This window comes from Mirounga angustirostris, unplaced genomic scaffold (genome assembly GCF_029215605.1).
Source record: "Mirounga angustirostris isolate CCGP_5_RB_7025 unplaced genomic scaffold, mMirAng1.0.hap1 SCAF_1, whole genome shotgun sequence".
NCBI classification, from domain to species: Eukaryota; Metazoa; Chordata; class Mammalia; order Carnivora; family Phocidae; genus Mirounga; species Mirounga angustirostris.
In genome coordinates this window covers 129,750,320-129,770,000 of record NW_026991709.1, presented here as the reverse complement: position 1 = coordinate 129,770,000, position 19,681 = coordinate 129,750,320, and the positions used below count along the sequence as shown (strand labels likewise).

General features: G+C 35.4%; 1 protein-coding gene across 8 annotated transcripts in view; it reads left to right on the top strand.

Moving 5' to 3' along the window:
* Window positions 1-19,681, top strand: part of ANKRD28 (ankyrin repeat domain 28) — a 200,861-nt gene that overhangs the window by 53,560 nt on the left and 127,620 nt on the right. For 3 of the 8 annotated variants that reach the window (XM_054504424.2, XM_054504423.2, XM_045903835.3), the window contains one exon: window positions 350-407. The exons of the other annotated variants lie outside the window; for them this stretch is intronic. In XM_054504424.2, the coding sequence (XP_054360399.1) occupies window positions 350-407 (58 nt within the window). The remainder of the gene's footprint in view (window positions 1-349; window positions 408-19,681) is intronic. 8 annotated transcript variants of the gene reach the window in all.

Sequence of the window (19,681 nt, the reverse complement as noted above, 5' to 3'; positions counted from 1 at the left end):
ATTTGATTATATTATAGTGAATATATTCGAACAGTTTTTTGGTTTTGTTTTATGGGTATTTTTTTGAATAATGAAAATGTCTTATTGCAGGCAGTTCTGACTCAGACTTCACTTTTTGAGTCACTTCTGATTGGTTCATATTTAAAGAAAAGCTTTACAAAAACTCTGCCTTGTTACACAGATTAATAATTTTCTTTCTTAACAGAAGGATAAGACTTCTGAATTAGTAAGATTTTGAATATTACCTAATAATTCAGTGCTTTGTTAAAGTGCTAGTGGTGTTTATAACCTAGCCCTTCATTTCTAGGGTCAGCATATTCTCGCTTTTGATATCTGTTTTCTGCTATAGGCCTGAGATACAACTACTGCTTCTACCAGAGGAAAATAGTATGGGAATTCCTATTATGGTAGGTTATTTTCCAGTAGTCTCTCTGAAGTAATATAGGCAGCTCTTGTAATTCATTAGTTTGTTGGTATTTATGCCTCCTCATAAATTAAGCATAGCTTTTCTACATTCTACATAACTATATGCGAATTCTTCATGTCAGACAAAATCTTTTGTTGTAGACATTTAGTTTATGTGTGGTGGTCCCTGTATTCCTGGAAAACTTAATTATAACAATTTAATGTAAATAGATTTTTAGTGGAGGGGCTGAAAAATCTAAGATCTCTGTGATCTCTATGTTGTAGTTTGGAGAAGAGAATATGAAACAGTTGAATAGTATGGTACTATAATTAGTTTTTTCTGTTTGTTTTTGTTTTTTAACTAGTAAATTACTAGATGTTTTCATTCTTCTCGTCAAGTTGTATGCATCACCTTGCTCATAGCTCATTCTCTTACATGGAATTTGTTTGTAGTGCACTCTGTAAACATTATCAGCCATTCAGTATCACTGGGGAACCTCAATTACGTGGTGATTCCTATGTTTTTAGTGAAAGTAGTTTTAAAAATCTCATAAAATCCAGGGGTGTTAGACTGGAGGCACTTGTGAAGACAGTATAAGCTAGTTCGATACCATTGGCATTGTTTGCTAGGCTTCTTACTTGAAATTCAAATATATTGAAAGATTGTGTAGAAAGGAAAAACGTATGGCTCAGTAATTGGCTTCTTTACCATTATCAGGTTTCAACTTGCTGTACTTTCTGTTTAATATTTTTAATCCTAAATGGTAATACCATTTGTTATTAAGTAGACCTGATGCAAAGTTGTTTTACAACAACAAAAAATCACCCTTACTGAGTTTTGTTATAATTTGTTGAACTGTTTTTCTTATTTTAAAGAAAAGAAGATGATTAGAACTCTATTCTGAAAGCTGCAAGATTTTGTCCATCTTATTCTGGTAGAAGGGGAACAGATTATTGGGAAAACATTTATTAGGTTGTGTTGTTCCAATTGGAATAATTTTGATTGACATTAAAGATTCATACTCTCGAGAAATTTTGAATTCTGTGTGAATTAACCAATTGTGACTCTACCTTACCTTTCAGAATTGTATACTAAATTACCATTTAAAAAACAACAACCCACATAGGATGCCTCTCCTTTTTTGTTATCCACATGGCTTTTGCTGACTAGAATCCCACTGGAAACTCATCCCCTCATACAACCTTGTTTCTGTTCTTTATAAATCACTTTCTAGGGGCATCTGGGTGGTGCAGTCAGTTAAGCGTCTGACTTCGGCTCAGGTCATGATCTCAAGGTCCTGGGAGTCTCTTTTTCCCTCGCCTTCCTCTCCCCCCCCCCCCCCCACCATGCGCTCTCACTCCTGCATGTGCTTTCTCTCTCTCTCAAATAAAAATAAAATCTTTTAAAAGATTTAAAAATAAAAATAAATCATTTTCTAACCATTGGTTCAATAAAAGATGAGTCTTGAAATACCCCCAGCCTAATTCAGTCAAGGATTTGAGTAATGGGTATACAAGACAGGAAAAGAAAAAAAATGTCACACTTAAGAGAGTAAGGATAAGATTTGATTGGGAAAATGGTAACAAATAGCAGACACCATCAGTATCATACGGCTCATTTATTTTTTTCTTTCCTGGTAATGCAGGGTCACAAATTTAACTACTTTTTTTATATTAAGATCGTTGTATAGATTGTAATTTTCATCTTTTACCACTGGATGGTGCTTTTGCGTTGGTTTCTGCAGACTCTGAATGTACTTATAAAAGGAACATTTTAAAATTCATCATAAAGAACAATGAAATTAAAATTTGATAGTGATATAGTTGGTCACATAGACAAATTAAAACTAGTTAAACATAACCATTATTTGTGATATAATATATACTGTAATTATTTTTAAAAAGATAAATTCTTGTGTATGAAACGGTTAAGAGCTATACCTGACCGTATTTTCTAATACAGTCTTCAGTCCACCACCTTAGAAACATTTTAGATGTTTGATTTTTTGGGTAATACTGTAATTTAAATGGCATCTAAATAAACCCGTTTTTTGATTTGTAATGTTAAAAATATATATACAGATAGCTCAGGCTTTTAAAATTGTTTTTGATGATCATCTTTCTTCTACCTAATAGCCATCTATTGAAGCCTTTTATTTCACAAATACTATATTCAAATTCTCTTTTGTTAGTTGCCAAGTGACTTTTTGATAGTTATCCTACTTGGGCAACTTGAGTTTATTTAGGATTGTAACAAACAAAGCTTGAGTTTATTGAGATTGTAGCAAGGCTATAGAGATGCCAATTCAAGGAAATAATAATCTTAAGTAATAAAGCACTCACTTAGGTTTTAAAAAGCAAAGTAAGTACAAACTCTAGAATATCAATGTCTCTAAACCTTTCTCTGAGACCTTCTTTCTCCAATTTAGTCTGTTGTTTCCTTTTCTGTTCTTTAAAGGATTATTTATATGAAAACAAAGTTACAAAAACAAGCATCTGAAATTACCCCTTCTTGTATTCTGTTCTTCAGTAGCTATTTGATAGCTTTTGAGGTATGAATTGGGAGGCAGTTATAGCCCAGCAAGTTTCAAGTCTCAGTTGCTTTGTTCTACATTCAGTGTCCAGCTGTTCTAGTCCCTGGAGTTTTGGGTATGGAGCTGCTCAATGGCTTTGGCCTGATAGGTTTGCTTCTTAACAGTGAATCTTCACCTGGGCAGTGTTCAGATTTTAGTCCTAAATTTTTATTACTGGGGCACCCGGGTGGCTCATTTGGTTGGGCCTCTGCCTTCAGCTCAGGTTATAGTCCTGGTCTGGAATGGGGCCCCCTGCTGGCAGGGGGTCTGCTTCTCCCTCACCCTCTGCCCCTCCTCCCTGCCTGTGTTCTCTCTCTCTCGGATAAACAAAATCTTTTAAAAAATAAATTTTATTACTTATTGGAATGTGAACTTTTGTCATTTAACCCTCATAGAACTTATTTTTCTTACCTCTAAAGTAGTGATGGAGTTTAGTAAATAAGAATCATGATTAAGTGGTAGTCTTACTCAGGAAAAAATATATATATGTGCACATTGGAAGGAAAGAACAAAGTACCCATAATCCTGTCACTGAGTTAACTAATCTGTTGTTGCTTCAAAAAAGAGAAAAAAGGTCCTTCTGATCATTATTTAACATAATTAGAATCCTGTTTTATATATTGTAGGGTTCCACTTAATATTTTATAAGTATTGTCCCATTTTTTAGAAATTCTTTAAAAATTTTGTTTATTCAGTTGGGGCCCCTGGGTGGCTCGGTGAGTTAAGCGGCTGCTTTTGGCTTGGGTCTTGGTCCCGGGGTCCTGGGATCTAGCCCTGCATCTGGCTCCCTGCTAGGCGGGGAGTCAGCTTATCTTTCTCCTTCTGCTCCACCCCCTGCTTGTGCTCTCTCTTTGTCTCTCTCAAATAAATAAATTAAAAAAAAATCTTTAAGTATCATTCAATTTTATTGTATGATATATGCTATGATATATGCTGTATTTTAAATCATTTTATTGTTCAACATTTAGGTTGTTTTGAATGTTTTGTTATAAATGATGCTTGAGTAAAATCATGATATGCACAGTTTTGTAGGCTTCACTTCTATCTACATTCTTGTAAGAGATGCTAGCTTAAAAACTTTGAAAGACTTGGGGCACCTGGGTGGATCAGTCGTTAAGCATCTGCCTTCAGCTCAGGTCATGATCCCAGGGTCCTGGGATCGAGCCCCGCATCGGGCTCCCTGCTCCGCGGGAAGCCTGCTTCTCCCTCTGCCGCTCCCCCTGCTTGTGTTCCCTCTCTCGTTGTGTCTCTCTCTGTCAAAGAAATAAAATCTTTAAAAAAAAAACAACTTTGACTTATCAATGAATGCTATTGACAGCAGTTGGCAAACTTTTTTCCCTAGAAAAGTCTCAGTTTACTCATTTTATCATCCCTCATGGTCTCTCTGGCTTGGACAGTTGGATGCAGTAGCCTGATAACTGTTTCTGTCTTTAGTATCACCTCATTTTTAGGCCATCTTTTATATTGCATCCACAGTGAGGCTTCTAAGATGCAAATCTAATTATGTCGCTCTTTGACTTAAAGTTTTTTAGTGGTTTCCTCATTCTGCAGGTTAAAATGTATATACTTTAATGTGGCATTCAAGGCCCTTCATGATTTAGCCCCTGTCTGATTTTCCAGACTTATTTTAATGCAACCCTACTATATATTTTGTTGATAAGCAAGTAGGAAGGGAACATTCTAGGCAGGGGGAACATCATATTCAGAGGCACAGCTGCAGGAAACAGCATGGTACATTTAAATTGCAACAAGTACATTTACATGTGAAACTTAAAAGACAAGGTAGTGGTGGTCTTTAATATAGTGTACTTTAATAAAACTTAGTTAACTAAATAAAAGCAGGCAAATAACATTTTATCTATGATTTAGAAAGTAACTGGTGATAAAGAGAATTATTAATGAAGACTCTTGGTTACAATGACAGAAATCCCAACTCAAAATGACTTAAATGCAAAAGGATATATATTGGCCAGGCAGTAGCAGGGTGGTCAGGCAGAGCAGGATCTAGGACTTGTTGACAATAGATTCCCCACCACCCCCACCCTTTTTAAATTTTGTCCTTTTTTTTTCTCTCCTACAGGCAGGTTAGCTTACATTGTTCTTACCTGTAATCCTAAAAGAAAAGAACGTAGGTATCTTTCCTGATAGCAATGGCAAGAAAGCAAAGTCCTGAGGAAGACCCTGTCTGGCTTTGATCGTTTGTTCATCCCTGGACTAGACATGTGACCAGGAGTAGGTGGTACTCTGGCCAGTCCTAGGTCTCTTATGTATCTTTGGAGCAGCTGAACTCCTAAAAGGAAGGGATTCTTGTGAAAGAATCTATGTTTACTACAAGGATGGATAAACTGGTGAAAGGAGAACCAAGAATTGAGAGACCAGTTAAGAGGTGGTTTTGATAACTTGGGTGAGGACTGAAGTGGGTCTGTAATAGATCACTATGAAGAAAGAAAGTTCAGGAGGATTTTAGGTAGAATGCCTACATGTGGGTGACTAATGAGAAATGGGAGATGAAGTAAGGGTAGGCTTCTAGATAATTCTTTGTGTTCTGGGCTGTTGTGTATATGGTGATCCCATTACTATTAATCGACCTGGGAGGTTTAGTAAAAGAACACTTTGGGGAAGTGGACTAGAGATGGTAAATTGATTTTTGACATGCTGAGTCTGAGATAATCTGGAATATGCAGGTAAAATGGCTCATTGTGCGTTTGGAAGTTGTATCTGGAGGTTAGGACTGGAAATAAAGACTCAGAAGTTATCACATGTGATGGCTATTACTAGGTATCTAATAGATGAGATTGTCCAGGAAGAGGTTGTAGACAGAAAAGTGGGCTGAAAGAAAATCCTGTATTTAAGTATGGATGGTGGAAGAGAAGCCATGTAGAAGGGGCCAAAAAAGAAGATTTAGAAATATAGGTGAAAATCTTATGGAAGAGAGTTTTAATAAAGATCATTGGTATCCAGTATTGTAGAGTAGTTTGGGAAAAATGAAGATTTTGCAATAAATTACCATTGTTGACCTTAGACCAATTTCAATTGAATGGTGAGTATGGAAGTCAGATTGCAGCAGGATGAAACAAGTAGAAAATGGAAGGGTAACTCGTTAAGGAAGCAGAGTAATTTTGTGTAGGTCAAGACAAGGGATAGAGACAGCAATAGGGGATAAATCAAAGTGATGAAAGAATCAGGATTGATAAAGTTTATAAAAAGATGGAAATAATTTTGAATAAACTTACTGTTTCTTCTGTGACTATAAGCCCCTTCCCAATGACTGCAAAGTCACTGAGGTATGGTACCCGGCATGTAAGAAATGTTTAATAAATGACTACTGAATGAATGAAAGATCAGAGAGGAAACTTGAAGATACAAATATGTTTAAAGGTAAACCAGAAGGAAGTTGGAGGAATTGGTCCTTCTCTTTCTGAGGTAGAATGCCAAGAAATAGTGCCTCCCCAGCTTGCTTACCTCAGAGCACAGCTGTGAGGAAGCAATGTGAGAATAGATGTGAGAGCATTCTTAAACTAGGAAATACTGATACAAATAGAAGGGAATAATACTTTTCATTTCTGGCATCTTAATTTTGAAATCAGGGACTTCAGATCAGATGCTATTTGGTGTTCACCAACTCAGAAATCCCATTTACTTCCTTAACTGCTAATTTAACTTCTCTTAGATTTGTGATTTGTAGGAAGAGCTAGGCTTTGGAGACAGATGGTCCTGGGTTAGGGTCCATTTTTCTCCACTTGTCAGCCATGTGATTTCCAGTGTTTAACTTTTCCAGCTCAGATTTTTATCTGTGAAATTGGGAGTAGAAACTACTTTGCAGGCATGTTGTTACAACTGAGTACACATAAAGTGCATGGAATCATCGTAGGTATTCACATTATCTGGGATGTTTATCCCAGCCCCGTATGAGCAGCCAGCCTTGTTCCGTCTTCACATAATATAATGCTAGATAAAAGTACCATCTTATATTGAACCAGATTTTATCTTGATACTTGTTATTATTCATTGATCTAGTTCTTATCTCTAGACCTGTGCAATTTGGTATCTCTTTATAATGACTTCACTTCAAATATTTTAGAAGTGTCATATTCTCCCTGACTCCTTTTCAGACAAAATACCTGCAGCTTCATTGACACTTTTTTTTTTTTTTAAGATTTTATTATTTGTCAGAGAGCACACGCAGGGGGAGCAGCAGGCAGAGGGAGAAGCAGGCTCCCTGGTGAGCAAGGAGCCTGATGCCAAACTTGGTCCCAGGACCCTGGGATCATGACCTGAGCCGAAGGCAGAAGCTTAACTGACTGAGACACACAGGAGTCCCTTCATTGACACTTAACGGTTTTTAGATGAACCATCATCCTAGCTTTGAGTATGTTCTAGTCTCATTACTTTAGATGTGGTTTAACCTATGTATAGGAAATAGCATACTTTTCCTAGAGGAGAAAAGTGAGATTAATAGGAAATATTTTTTGAGATAAAACTTTCATTTTAATTGGTCAAAATTAAAGTGTAATTTTACTATTTCATATTCTAAAGTATACTCTTGTCAATGGCATTTATAAAGTGATTGCCTTTAGTCTATTTTAAGATAAGGTACTGGTGACTGATTTTTTTTTCCCCTTTTAAAAATAAATCTCTCAAGCTTTCAATATCATCTGGCGCTAGTGTGTTGTGCTCCACTAATAAAGGTAGAAAAAGTAAACTATTGAAATAAAATGCCAAGATTCAATTTTTCAGTGTAATACATAGCATACTTTTGGTTGTCTACTCACCAGTCATTACCCACTTACTTCCTTGCAAGTTTTGTTTGGATGCTCATTCCTCTCCTACATGACTTGGAGAAGTCCTTAATAGTGTAAGCTAATCATAGTAATCCTACTCTGCCTCGTAGTGATTTGTTTAAGAAGAACATAAGAGCCAAGCATGGTCACATGTCAGGGAAAGTCAGCTTAGGTAGCTTCTAGGAAAATCCTTTTGTATCTAAAAAGGGAGACACAGCAAGAAACTTCCCTTTCTGCTGGGCAACAGTATGTGCCTGATATGATGCCTTGAAGTATGGCAGGTATCTGTGATTATGAAGGGAATTATCTAAGGTCCATACTGAGTCTGACAGAGAAGACTCAGCTGGAGCCTAGGGTCAGTTAGGTACCTTAGAGCTACCTTAATTTCACTTCTTGTTGTTTATGGTTAGTCTTTGTTTAAGCCAGTTGAGTGTAATGTGCTATTTTAATTCAGTTTAGGATAGCCCTAATGTTAAAGAACAGACATATTTGAAAGTTTGCTATACAAAACAGTAGACACTTTGTGGGAGGCCCATTAAGTTGTAATGAGGAGTCTCATAATTTGAAGATCACATTAGAATCATATTCAGGTCAAAAGCTTCATGGGTATTCTCACATACTAAATGTTCTGATTGTGAACAAAACAGACAAAAACATTACTGCAATAACTGATACAGATTTAATTACCCACTTAGTCAAGAATGAGCTAATTAATCAATTCTGACAGGGGCCCCTTCTTTCCATTTAAGAAGTTCAAAATTGACTACATCTAAAGGAATTGACGTTTTACTCTGAAGTAACATTAAGTTATAAGCATGGCTTTTTACAGGTTTATCAAGGGCATGAAAACCTATTTATGCAACAAAAAAAAAATTCCATGCCTGATACACATTAGAAACACCCTTTCCTTTTTCAACAATAGAAACTGTTCTATCAAATTTTAGATAGCACTCTTTAATAAAGGGAGCTGAAGAATATGAAAAATGTTCTATCTGAGTCATCACTTGGACTTTAAAATAGTTACAAGTTTCAGTATTTTTGTCTCCACCCTTCTATAGTTTAGAAAGATGTGAATCATTTTCTTTAGTATTTCCCAAATGATAGCTACTTTCAAAGGGAAGTGGTGTATGTGGTCCCAATTTGTGTGTGAAATAACTAGTGTACACTTCAGTTACTGATTTTACTGCACTTTGTGGGATTCCCTTGGACGTCCAATGTAATTATTGCTTATAAAGGTAAACATTGGGTAACCATAGCAACTTATTTTTAAATTGAAAAATTTCCCCAGTTTTTAAAGTGCAGTAACTTGATATTACATTTATCCCAGTGTCACCACATTGTGGAAACCAGAATGAATTGCAGATAACCTTTCCTCAGTTTTTTTTAAAGAGCAGAAGTTCAGCCAGTTTTAAAATTTTACATTCTAATTTGTAATACTGGACCTAAGTTGTCTTTGATGCAGTTGCTGAGAGATAATTAAGTACATAAATAATAATGTTAAATTATATTTCAGAGAATGTTGTATTTATCCTGGGCCTGGCAGGACATAAGTCATATGCCAGAGATTCTGCTAATTAACATAAATCCCAACAAAAACTATACTAATAAGAGACAGATCACATAGGATATTTAAAAGTAATGCAGTTTAAATAACTACAGTCTGGGCTTCAGTTCAGTCTAAATGATGAATACTTTTGCTTAATTTCAAACTACTTCTCGAGGTAATCAAAATTATGAAGAAAATAATCCAACTTTTTAAAATATTGCTTAAATGTAGTACTACGTACTTGACAACAGAATGTTTTCCTCCCCTTTTCCCCTTAGTTTTGGCATATTGGGTGTATTTTGGAAAATTACCTATATTGTTACATTTGGCTTGTTAAATTTTTTTGCTTGCATACTTTTTGAAGGAAATAATTATTTCTTTTAAGACTCTAAAAACAGTCATTTAAATGTTGATTTAGACCTTAAGTTATCATATATAACTCTTGAATCTATACTCCTTCCAGGAAGCCCATTCCATCCCTTAACTGAAATTCTGTGTTTTCTTAAGTACATGCTTCTCCAGAGGTCACATGTATTGTTCCTTTGTTCATAGCCAGTGTATCTTGGGAATGCGTGTGTGTGTGTGTGTAGGAAGGAGAGGAGTAGAGTCAGCATTTTTCTAGTCATCCATTATAGCTATTAAAATGTTACTAGTCTAATAACTATAAAAAATCTTCCTTCTTTTGAGGCACCTGCCATCTGGCTAGGTGACTCTTCTTGTTTGTTGCTATTGTCTGTCAAATCTCACTCTGCAGTTCTACATCTGGATCAGAGTTTTATCAGTCATCTACATGATTTCATTTCTTTGTAGATGACATTTTATATATCATACTTCACAGTGTCACAGCTTCCATACCAGTAATCCTCTCTACTTGGCTCTAACCACATACTCCAATAACCACATCCCACAATTTGTTTCTTGTACTACCCTCACTTCTGTATTTTTGTTATTATCCATCCTAGACCCCATGACCCATTACTTTCAACTGCTACACACTCACACTTACTCCTTTTCAACTTTATACTTTCTCTTCTACTTACCTTACTCACATCAACCCTTCCTTCCTGTTTCAGAAGACAAAGATTTCTTCATAACTTAAGGTAACTTTCCACCTCCATACTAGAACTCCCTTTTTTCTGCATCTGTGAGATCTTCCTTCCTCAATTCTTTTTTTTTTCAGTTATTCCCCTTTTTTAATCTTTTTTTTTAGATTTTTTCAGCATTAGATTTTTAAAATTTTTTTATTTAAATTCAGTTAATTAACATATAATGTATTATTAGTTTCAGAGGTAGAGTTCAGTGATTTATCAGTCTTATATAACACCCAGTGCTTATTACATCATATGCTGTCCTTAATGTCCATCATGCAGTTTCCCCTTTTTGGTGATACTAAGTCTTCTAATTCATGAACACAGGATATATTTCCATTTATTTATGTCATTTTAATTTCTTTCCTTTATGTTTTGTAATTTTTTTTTTAAGATTTTTTATTTATTTGACAGAGCACAAGCAGAGGGAGAGAGAGGGAGAAGCAGGTTCCCTGCTGAGCAAGGAGCCCGATGTGGGACTCGATCCCAGGATCCTGGGATCATGACCTGGGCTGAAGGCAGCCACTTAACCGACTGAGCCACCCAGGCGTCCCTATGTTTTGTAATTTTTTAACGTACAAGTCTTTTACCTCCTTAGTTAAGTTTATTACTAAGTATTTTATTGTTTATGATGCTATTGTAAATGAGGTTGTTTCTTGAATTTCCTTTTCAAATAGTTTATTCTTAGTTTATAGAAATGCAGGTGATTTGGTTGATTTTTGTATCCTGCACCTTTACTGAATTAATTAATTCTAAGATTTTTTTTGTGGAGTCTTAAGGGTTTTTTGTATATAATAAGATCATGTCTTCACATTTTTTACTTCTTTCTTTCTGATTTGTATGTCATTTATTTCTTTTCCTTGCCTAATCTGGCTAGGAAATCTAGTACTTTATTAAATGGAAGTAGTGAGAGTGAACATCTTGGCCATATTCCTGATCTTAGAGGAAAAGCTTTCAGTCTTTCATCACTGAATGTGTGGGCTTTTCATATATGGCCTGTATAATTTCCTTCTATTGCTAGTTTGTTGCAAGTTTTTATCATTGAAAGGGTGTTGAATTTTTTCAAACTTTCTTTCTGTATCTGTTGAGATGATCATGTTGTATGTGTGTGTTTTACCCTTTATTCTGTTAATGTCACGTGTTACGTTAATTGATTTTTGTGTAATGAACCATGGTTGCATGTCAGGCATAAGTCCCATTTTGCCATGGTGTATGATCCTTTTACTTATTTATTTTTTAAGATTTTATTATTTGAGAGAGAGAGCACGAGCAAGGGGAGGGGCAGAGGGAGAAGCATGCTCCATGCTGAGCAGGGAGCCTGCTGTGGGGCTCCATCCCAGGACCCTGGGATGTTGACCTGTACCGAAGGCAGACGCTTAACTGACTGAGCCACCCAGGCACTCCACGTATAATACTTTTAATGTACTGTTGAATTTGGTTTGCTAGTATTTTGTTGACAATTTTTATATTTGTGTTCATCAGGAATTCTATGTTCACTTGTAATTTTTTTTTTTTTTTTTTTTTTGGTAGTGTCTTTGGTTTTGGTATCAGGGTAATGCCGGCCCATAAAATTAGTTTAGAAGTGTTCCTTCCTCTTTCATCTTTTTTGGAAGAGTTTGAGAAGGATTGGCATTAATTTTTTTAAATGTTTAGTAGAATTTACCAGTAAAGCCATCTGGTCCTGGGCTTTTCTTTGTTGGAGATTTTTGATACTGATTCAGTCTTTTTCTATTCAGATTTAGTCTTTGGTAGGTTGTATGTTTCTAGGAATTTATCCATTTATTCTAGGTTGCTCAGTTGCTTGGCATTATAATTGTTCACAATAGTCTCTTATCCTCCCTCCTTCCCCCTTCACACAACTCCCCCCTTCCCATGACATCAGTTATGTCTCCTTTTTCATTTTATATTTCATTTGAGTTCTCTGTTTTTATTAGTATAAAGTTTTGTCAGTTTAATATTTTCAAACAACCAACTCAGTTTTGTTGATTTTTTTTTTCTATTCTATTTTCTTAAGTTTTGCTTTAATCTATGTTATTTTCTTCCTTATGCTAACTTCGGGCTTAGCTTGTTCTTTTTCTGACTCCTTGAGGTGTAAAGTTAGGTTATTTGAGATCTTTCTTTTTTAATATAGATGTTTATCATAATGAACTTCCCTCTTAGTACTGCTTTTGCTATATCCCATAAGTTTTGGTCTGTTGTCTTTTCATTTTTGTCTCAAGATATTGAGATATTTCTAATTTCCCTTTTGATTCCTTCTTTGATCCATTGGTTGTTCAAGATTGTGTTGTTTTATTTCCATATATTTATGACTTTTCCAATATTCCTTTTGCTGTGGATTACTAGTTTTATTCTGTTTTGGTCAGAAAAAATATTTGGTATGATTTCACTCTTAAATTTGTTAAAATTTGCTTTGTGACCTAAGATGTCATCTCTCCTGAAGAATGTTCTAGGTGTGCTTGAGGACAGTGTATATTCTGCTACTGTTGGGTGGAATGTTCTGTATGTTTCTGTTAGGTCTTTTTGGTCTATAGTGTTCAAGCCCACTGTTCCTTGTTGATTACTTGTTTGGATGTTCTGTCCATTACTTAAAGTGGGATATTAAAGTCTACTACTATTATTAATATGTTGTCAAGTTCTCCTTTCAGTTTGTCAGTGTTTGCTTCATACATTTAGATGCTCTGATGTTGGGTGTGTGTATATTTATAATTGTTACATCTCCCTAGTTTTGTCCTTATATAATGTCCTTTGCCTCACATGAAAATTTTTGACTTAAGGTCTATTTTGTCTGATATAAGTTTAGCCGCCCTGATCTTTTTTTGTTAACATTTGCATGGAATATCTTTTCCATCCCTTCACTTCCAGCCTACATGTGCCCTTAAGTCTAAAGTGAGTCTCTTATTGGGACACCTGGGTGGCTCAGTCAGTTAAGTGTCTGCCTTCAGCTCAGGTCATGATCCCTCCTGGGATTGAGTCCTGCATTGGGCTCCTTGCTCAGCAGGGAGACTGCTTCTCCCTCTGCCTCTGCTCCCCCTGCTTGTGCTCTCTTACTGACCAATAAATAAATAAAATCTTAAAGTGCGTCTCTTATAGACAGCATATAGTTGGATCTTGGTTTTTTTTTTTTTTAATCCATTCAGTCATTCTGTGTGTCTTTTGATTGGTTCTTTTTTGAAAATCAAATTCTTTAGCCTTTAACATGTTTATCTTGATCATTGCCTTTTCTTCTGTAACCTTTTTGGGTTAAATATTGCCTAGTTTATTATTTTCTCAGGGTCACATTTATTGAAGAAATCTAATCTATGGTCGCTACCACTACTTTTGGTGCCTTCTTTTCATGGTCAACCTATTTTTCTCAGAAAAGAGACAAAGTCATAAAATGCTAGAACTGAAAACAGCTGTAAAAATCATTTAATCACTTTCACTTCAACAGTAAAATGAAGGTGCCAAGAGAAATGAAGTAATGTGCTGACAGCTAGTCAACTTGTTAACTTCAACTTACGAATTCTGTATGGAACCTTAATATATGTGAAGAGGCCTCTGAATACTGAAGAAAATGGCACCTATAAAGTTGATGTCCTTTTGTTTCATAGGAAAATAATGTTGTTGCCCTCATACCAGGGTTAATATCGTGATTAAATTAGAGAGATGTGTGTGTTTTCAGGGAAGAAACAAAAGGTAAAAGAAAGACAGCTAATGAGCTGCTATTCAAGTTATGACAGAAATATTTAGGAAAAGTCAACTAAGGCCGCTAGCTCCTGTTGTGGCTATTACTGTGGAACAGTCTAGCAATGTGTATTCATATTACTGACTCTGAACCATCATAAAAATCTAAGCTACGTTCTTTTCCTTAAGACAGTAATGTAGGTAGCATGTCTTAGGTTTCTTTCTAGAACAGTTAAACTTTTACAAAGATAGTCTTTATAGGTCTAAACCGGTGTTGTGTAATGATCCTCACTAGCCAGATATATATGGCTGGCTAATGTTACTGAGGAACTGAATTCTTGATTTAGTTTTATCTAAATTCTAAAAATACTTGATTTAGTTATTGGAACTTTAAAATATGTTTGCCACAATTCGAGCACATGTATTTACATCCTCAACTGTAAATTTCTTGAGATCTAAATACAAATCCACTATCTCTAATGAAAATTTAATGTTCACATTGAGATATGTTTTAAGTATAAAATACAAATAAAATTTGAAGACAATAAAAGAATGTAAAATATCCATTAACTCTATATTGACTACAAGCTGAAATAATAATATTTGGGATATATTTGATTACGTAAAATATTGTATTAATTTTACCTGTTTGTTTCACCATTTTAAAGTGTGTTTACTAGAAAATTTTAAGTTACTTATGTGGCTTGTTTTTCATTTCTGTTGTATGGCACTTGTCTGCACTTTGGGTAACTAAACTATTCTGTCATTATAAATAGTTTTAATGTTAAACCTAATAAATAAAATGGTTTCAACCATTTTCTGAGAAATGTGATCATCAAGAGGACGTTTTGATATTAGATGTTCTAACTAGTTGACCATTGGTGTGAGAAAGCACTCCTTCAATAAATCAGAGGAAAGAGTAGCAGTATTGAAGATTATGGATAGCTTTATAAAAGCCATCATTTTTTAAGAGAATGGACAATTAGAAGATATCTTTATATACCAATTACAATTAATAAATTCATATGCTGTACTCTTACCAATGACTTATTTAGTAGCAGGTTTGTCTTGTATGTCTTACTTAGGTCTTCTGTATATACTGCTTTTTACTATCCTTTGTGTTCTTACCTTGTACTGGATAATTTTTCTTGTGTACCTCATTTAGGCTACATAAGGTCTTTTTTTCCATCTGCTTTACTGAGGTATAATTGACAAGTAAAAATTGTATTATTTAAGGTGTACAATGTGATGATTTGAAGTACATATCCATTGTGAAATGATTACTGCTATCAAGGTAAACGTGTGTTAATTAACACATCCGTCACCTCTCATAGTTACCTTTTTTTTCTTTTGTGATAAGAACATAATATCTAGTCTCAGCAGATTTAAAGTATATAGTTCAGTATTGTTAACTGTAGCCATCGTGCTGTGTGGTATAGATGCCCAAAAGTTACTATTCTTAAAACTGAAAGTTTGTACCCTCTGACCAAAGTCTTCCCATTTCCCTTCCCCCCTACCCCCATGCCCCTGGCAATCCCCATTCTACTCTGCTTCTATGCATTCAATTTTTTAGATTCCACATGTAAGTGGAATAATACAGTATTTGTCTTTTTGTGTCTGGCTTATTTATGCTTATTTTATTAACATAAATGTCCTCCAGGTTCATCCATGTTGTTGGAAATGGCAGGATCCTTCATTTTTATGACGGAATAATACTCCATTTTATATACATACAACATATTTTTTTTATCCATTCATCTGTTGACAAACAGGTTGTTTCTATTTCTTGTCTTTGTTAATGTTGCAATGAACCTGGAAGTGTAGACGGCTCTTTGAGATACTGATTTGATTTTCTTTGGATATATACCCAGAAGTGAGGTTGCAGGATCCTTTGGTAGTTTTATATTTAACTTTTTGAGGAATCTTCATACTGTTTTCCATGATGGCTGTACCAATTTACATTCAACCAAGTGTGTACAAGCATTCTCTTTTCTCCACATCTTCGCCAACATGTTCTCTCTCTTCTTTTTGATATTATTAGTCGTCCTATTAGGTGTGAGGTGAAAACTCATTGTGATTTTGCTTTGCATTTCCCTAATGTTTAGTGAGTAGAGCACCTTTTCATGTACCTGTGGCCAATTGTATGTCTTTTCTAGAAAAATATTTATTTAGGTCCTTTGTCTGTTTTTAAAAATCAGGTTATTTGGGTGTTTTTTGTTTGTTTGTTTTTGTTTTTTTTGCTATCGAGTTATGTCAGTTCCTTATATATTTTGGATATTAATCTGTTATTGGATATATATGGATTACAGATATTTTCTCCCATTCCATAGGTTGTCTTTTCATTTTGTTGATACTGTCCTTTGCTGTGCAGAAGCTTTTTAGTTTGATATAGTCCCACGTGTTTCTGTTTGCCTTTGTTGCCTGTGTTTTTGGTGTAATATCCAAAAAATCCTTAGGTTGCATAAGGTCTTTGAAGATGGAGATGATATATGACATTTCATAATTTCTTGGTGTGTGTATAGTAGAGTGGAAATATTAATATGAAATATTTGTTGAATCAGTTGCTTTTATAATTTTGAATGTTTTACAAATGAGGTATTCTTGCCAAAAGGTTTTTAGATTATTTTAGTGTACTGAATTTTGAGTGGGATGGAACAAATCTCACCATCCTTGAGAAACTTTTTTATACTCAGAATTAGACAGGTTCGGGATTGTTAACATTTCATTTTCAAATCATGAGAGTAGATGTCAGGATACAGATTTTGGACTAAGATTTGGAACTGATGTAGAGCCTGAAGGGTCCTTGGATATGATGCAACAAGTCATATTACTCATTAAATTAGGAAACTGAAGAAGGCCTAGATTGCTTAAGCTCCTGTAAGCACTTGTTGCTTATGTAAAAAACCTGGGAGTTGTTTGTGATACCATCTTCTCCCTCACCCCTACAGCCTATCTACTAGTATGTCATGTAAATCCTGTTCCTAAAATATATCTCAGTCTCTGCATTTACATCCTCAACATCCTAGTTCAAATTACCTACTTTTTGGATTATTGCAACAGTCTCCTAACTAGTCCTTTGGCTTCCATTCTTCTCCTCAAATTCGTTCTCTACACTGAAGCCACATGATCTTTGTAAAGCAAATCATGATGATTGTCTTGCTTAAAAATTTCTAATGACTTTTCAATCACTTAGAAAATACAAACTTTATATTGGCTTACAAAGCCCTGTATAGTCTTGAGTTTACCTCTTTCTCCCAACTACATCTGTTACTGTTACTCATGGTTGTTTGCTGCAGCCACATGGACCTTCCTCTAGTTTTTTCCCCTCCAAGAAATTTTTTCCTTCTACAGTTTATTGCAGTTTGCAATTATATAATATTTATTTGTATGTAAGCTCCTTTAGAGTAAGGATTGATTGTTTATTCATAATTTTGTTTCCTTAGCATAACAGAAAGCCTGGCACATAGTAGATGATGAATAAATATAGATGAACGGATGAGTCATTGACTGACTGGGTGTTACTGAGCCTTCACTTCCCATATATAACTTGGGTAGTAGTACCCACAAGAAGTGATGAGGATTCAGTGAGAATATTTTTTTTAAGATTTTATTTATTTATTGAGAGAGAGCAGGAGTAGGGCCAGAAGGAGAGAGAATTTCAGGCAGACTCGATGCTGAGCACAGAGCCCCATGCAGGTCTCGATCCCATGACTCTGAGGTCATGACCCGAGCTGAAAGCAAGAGTCAGATGCCTAACCAACTGAGCCACCCAGGCACCCCACAGTGAGACTATTTGTGATAAATATTTGTTTCCTTCTCCCTCCACTGATTTTTCTTTACTTACCCAGTGCAATATAGCAGATTCATTCTTTGAGCTGTTTTCTGCTTATTGTTTCTGTGTAGTTTGTTGCAGTTAATGTTTATAATTCATTTTATTTATTGAAAATTTATACTGTACTAAAATGTGGATCACTGATTGATGACTGAAGGAAGAGTAAGGTTATCATTTAGTGTTAGCTTCAGCTCTGAGTAAAAGAGACTCAAAATCACATTGACTTAAACAAGGTAGAAGTTCTGTTTCTTTGTAACACAAGAGTTGGGAAATGGGCAGTCTAGGGCTTTTATGGAAGTTCTGTCCCACAGAGTCCTCAAGGAAACCAGATCCCCTCTAGCCTACTCTTCCACCACCCTAGATTCTGGTCCTTGTTTGGTTTAAGATGGTGGTGAGTCATCCATGTTCCAGGAAGCAGGGTGGATATACCATTTGTCCTTGTAGGAATAGGAAGTTTTCTGGAAACCACATAACACCTCTACTTAAAATGCTGGCCAGAACTTTGTCTTGTGGCTCCCAGCTACATGGGAGGCTGGGAAGTATAGGCTCTGTTCTGTGAGGCTCTGAACTTAACTAAAAATTAAATGTTCTAGTTGAATGGAAGATGGGAAGAATAGATGCAGAATATGGATAGGTCTTTATAAAGAACACTTCGGAGTAATAATAGGTAATATTAATATATGTTAACAATGTGTAGTATATGATAATATTAATAATGGAAGGGTTAACAATTTGTTATTAACATTATAACATACCAGTGGGATCAAACCACTTGAGATCATTGGATAACAGTGGTTGTCTGCCGGAGTCCAGCTCCAGCCGGGGTGGGTCTCTCGTAGGAAAGGACGGCGTCGGCGAATGAGGAGACACAGACACAGGATCAGGTTGCAAGCATCTCCTCCTCACAGCCTCGGAGGAACTTTATTTATATGTTAGGATATTTTTGTTTTTCCAAATCTTAGATCATTTTCTGGATTACAGCCATAGCCTTCTTTCATTTTTCCTTTGTAATGATTAACATGACCTTTATTGATTTCTGCTTATTGGCTTTTGCTAAAACTAAAAAACAGTACGCAAAGGGAAAGGTGCTAGGCAGAGCGTGACCGTCTTGTTATTTTGTTCTATAGAAACTAATTCTTCGTGGAATTAGTTTCATTATGATTGCTTAGATAGGCGTAACTTAAGATGAGTAGTCACTTTATCATGAAACCCCAGAAATATTCCCACAATTATAAAGATTGCCGTAAATAAAATGAAAAAGAATAGCAGGAGCCAGCCCAGAAATATTCCCACAATTATAAAGATTGCCACAAACAAAATGAAAGAGAATAGCAGGAGCCAGCTTTGGAATCTCCTGTTTTCAGGATCATCCCCCATACTTGGACTTTGTCAAACAGCATGAGTAGCTTGACTCGCGCCAGTTGTCAGCCATTTTTGGAAGTATGGTGGGTAACATTTAAAAAAATAGCCTAGTTTGTAAATACATTATGTGCAGAGAATTAATTTGCATGTGTTATAAGGATTTTGAATTCATCATTTTTAAATAGTCATTTTCCGGTGGCTGTACTAAGAACAGGGAAATCTGACCAATAATGTAAAGAACAGCTATTTACATGTGGCTCTCCAGTTTTCCCAACACCATTTGTTGAAAAGAGTGTCTTTTTTCCATTGGACATTCTTTCCTGCTTTGTCGAAGATTAGTTGACCATAGAGTTGAGGGTCCATTTCTGGGCTCTCTGTTCTGTTCCATTGATCTATGTGTCTGTTTTTGGGCCAATACCATACTGTTGATG